The following is an 870-nucleotide window of genomic DNA, read 5'->3' as shown; positions in this document are numbered from 1 at the left end:
TTGTTGTTGTTGTTGTTGTTGTTGTTGTTGTTGTTGTTGTTGTTGTTGTTGTTAAGCACTTTGATAACAGGTTCTGTTTTTAATGTGCTCTATAAATAAAGTTGACTTGACATGAAACCCAATGAATCCCATCAGCTACTTGGACCACAACATGTCTTAAAGACATCAAAACCTGGATTACCCTAAATGTCCTGCTTTTAAACGCAGACAAGACAGAGGTTTAGTTTTTAGGAATACGTTTGTCAGATGTTTCACTTCCTCTGACGACATTAATTCGGCCTCCAGCTCTTTGTTAAAAATGTTGGTGTTATTTTTGATCAGGACATGTTTTCCTCACATTTCCACCTGCGTAAGATCACTAAAATTAGAAACATCTTGTTGAAAAATGATGCGGAAGAACTGGTTCATGCATTTGTCACGTCTGGACTGGACTATTGCAGTGATTTATTATCTGGGTGTCCAGAACCACAAACGTCACAAACGCCTCCTGACAGAGCCGCACGCGCTTACAGCTGAATTACTGTGATTTAACCCAGACTCGGCGGTTCCTCCATGTTTGGACCTGAAACGTCCTCTCACCTGAGGAAATGCTTCATGATGGTCGCAGGTCCGGTTCTGGTCCAGATGAGTGCAGACCTGCAGCAGATTCCGGGGCTTTGGTTCTGGTTTCAGGCCCGGTGGTCCGGATCTGTCCGAGGTGCTGAAGCTCGGGCGCGCGGAACAATGACGCTGTTACACAATGTTCGGATCTGTGCAGAACCGAGCCGAACCGGGCCAGCTCGTCCCGCAGTGAAACGGGTCGAGGTCTGGATAATCCGCAGATTAAGAACGACGCGAGCTGCCTTCAGGTGCAGCTGCGGGATGTGCGGG

At 46.9% G+C, this 870-nt stretch overlaps 1 protein-coding gene across 1 annotated transcript in view; it reads right to left on the bottom strand.

Annotated features, from left to right (window-relative positions):
• Window positions 1-596, bottom strand: part of elmod1 (ELMO/CED-12 domain containing 1) — a 15385-nt gene extending 14789 nt beyond the window's left edge. The window contains exon 1 of the mRNA XM_037688242.1: window positions 580-596. Coding sequence (XP_037544170.1) covers window positions 580-596 — 17 coding nt within the window. The remainder of the gene's footprint in view (window positions 1-579) is intronic.
• Between the last annotated feature and the right edge of the window lie 274 nt (window positions 597-870).

The sequence above is a fragment of the Nematolebias whitei genome, chromosome 14 (assembly GCF_014905685.2).
Source record: "Nematolebias whitei isolate Nwh7 chromosome 14, NemWhi1, whole genome shotgun sequence".
Classification (NCBI taxonomy): Eukaryota; Metazoa; Chordata; class Actinopteri; order Cyprinodontiformes; family Rivulidae; genus Nematolebias; species Nematolebias whitei.
Note: the sequence above shows the minus strand (reverse complement) of the source record. Positions and strands in the feature narration are given on the sequence as shown.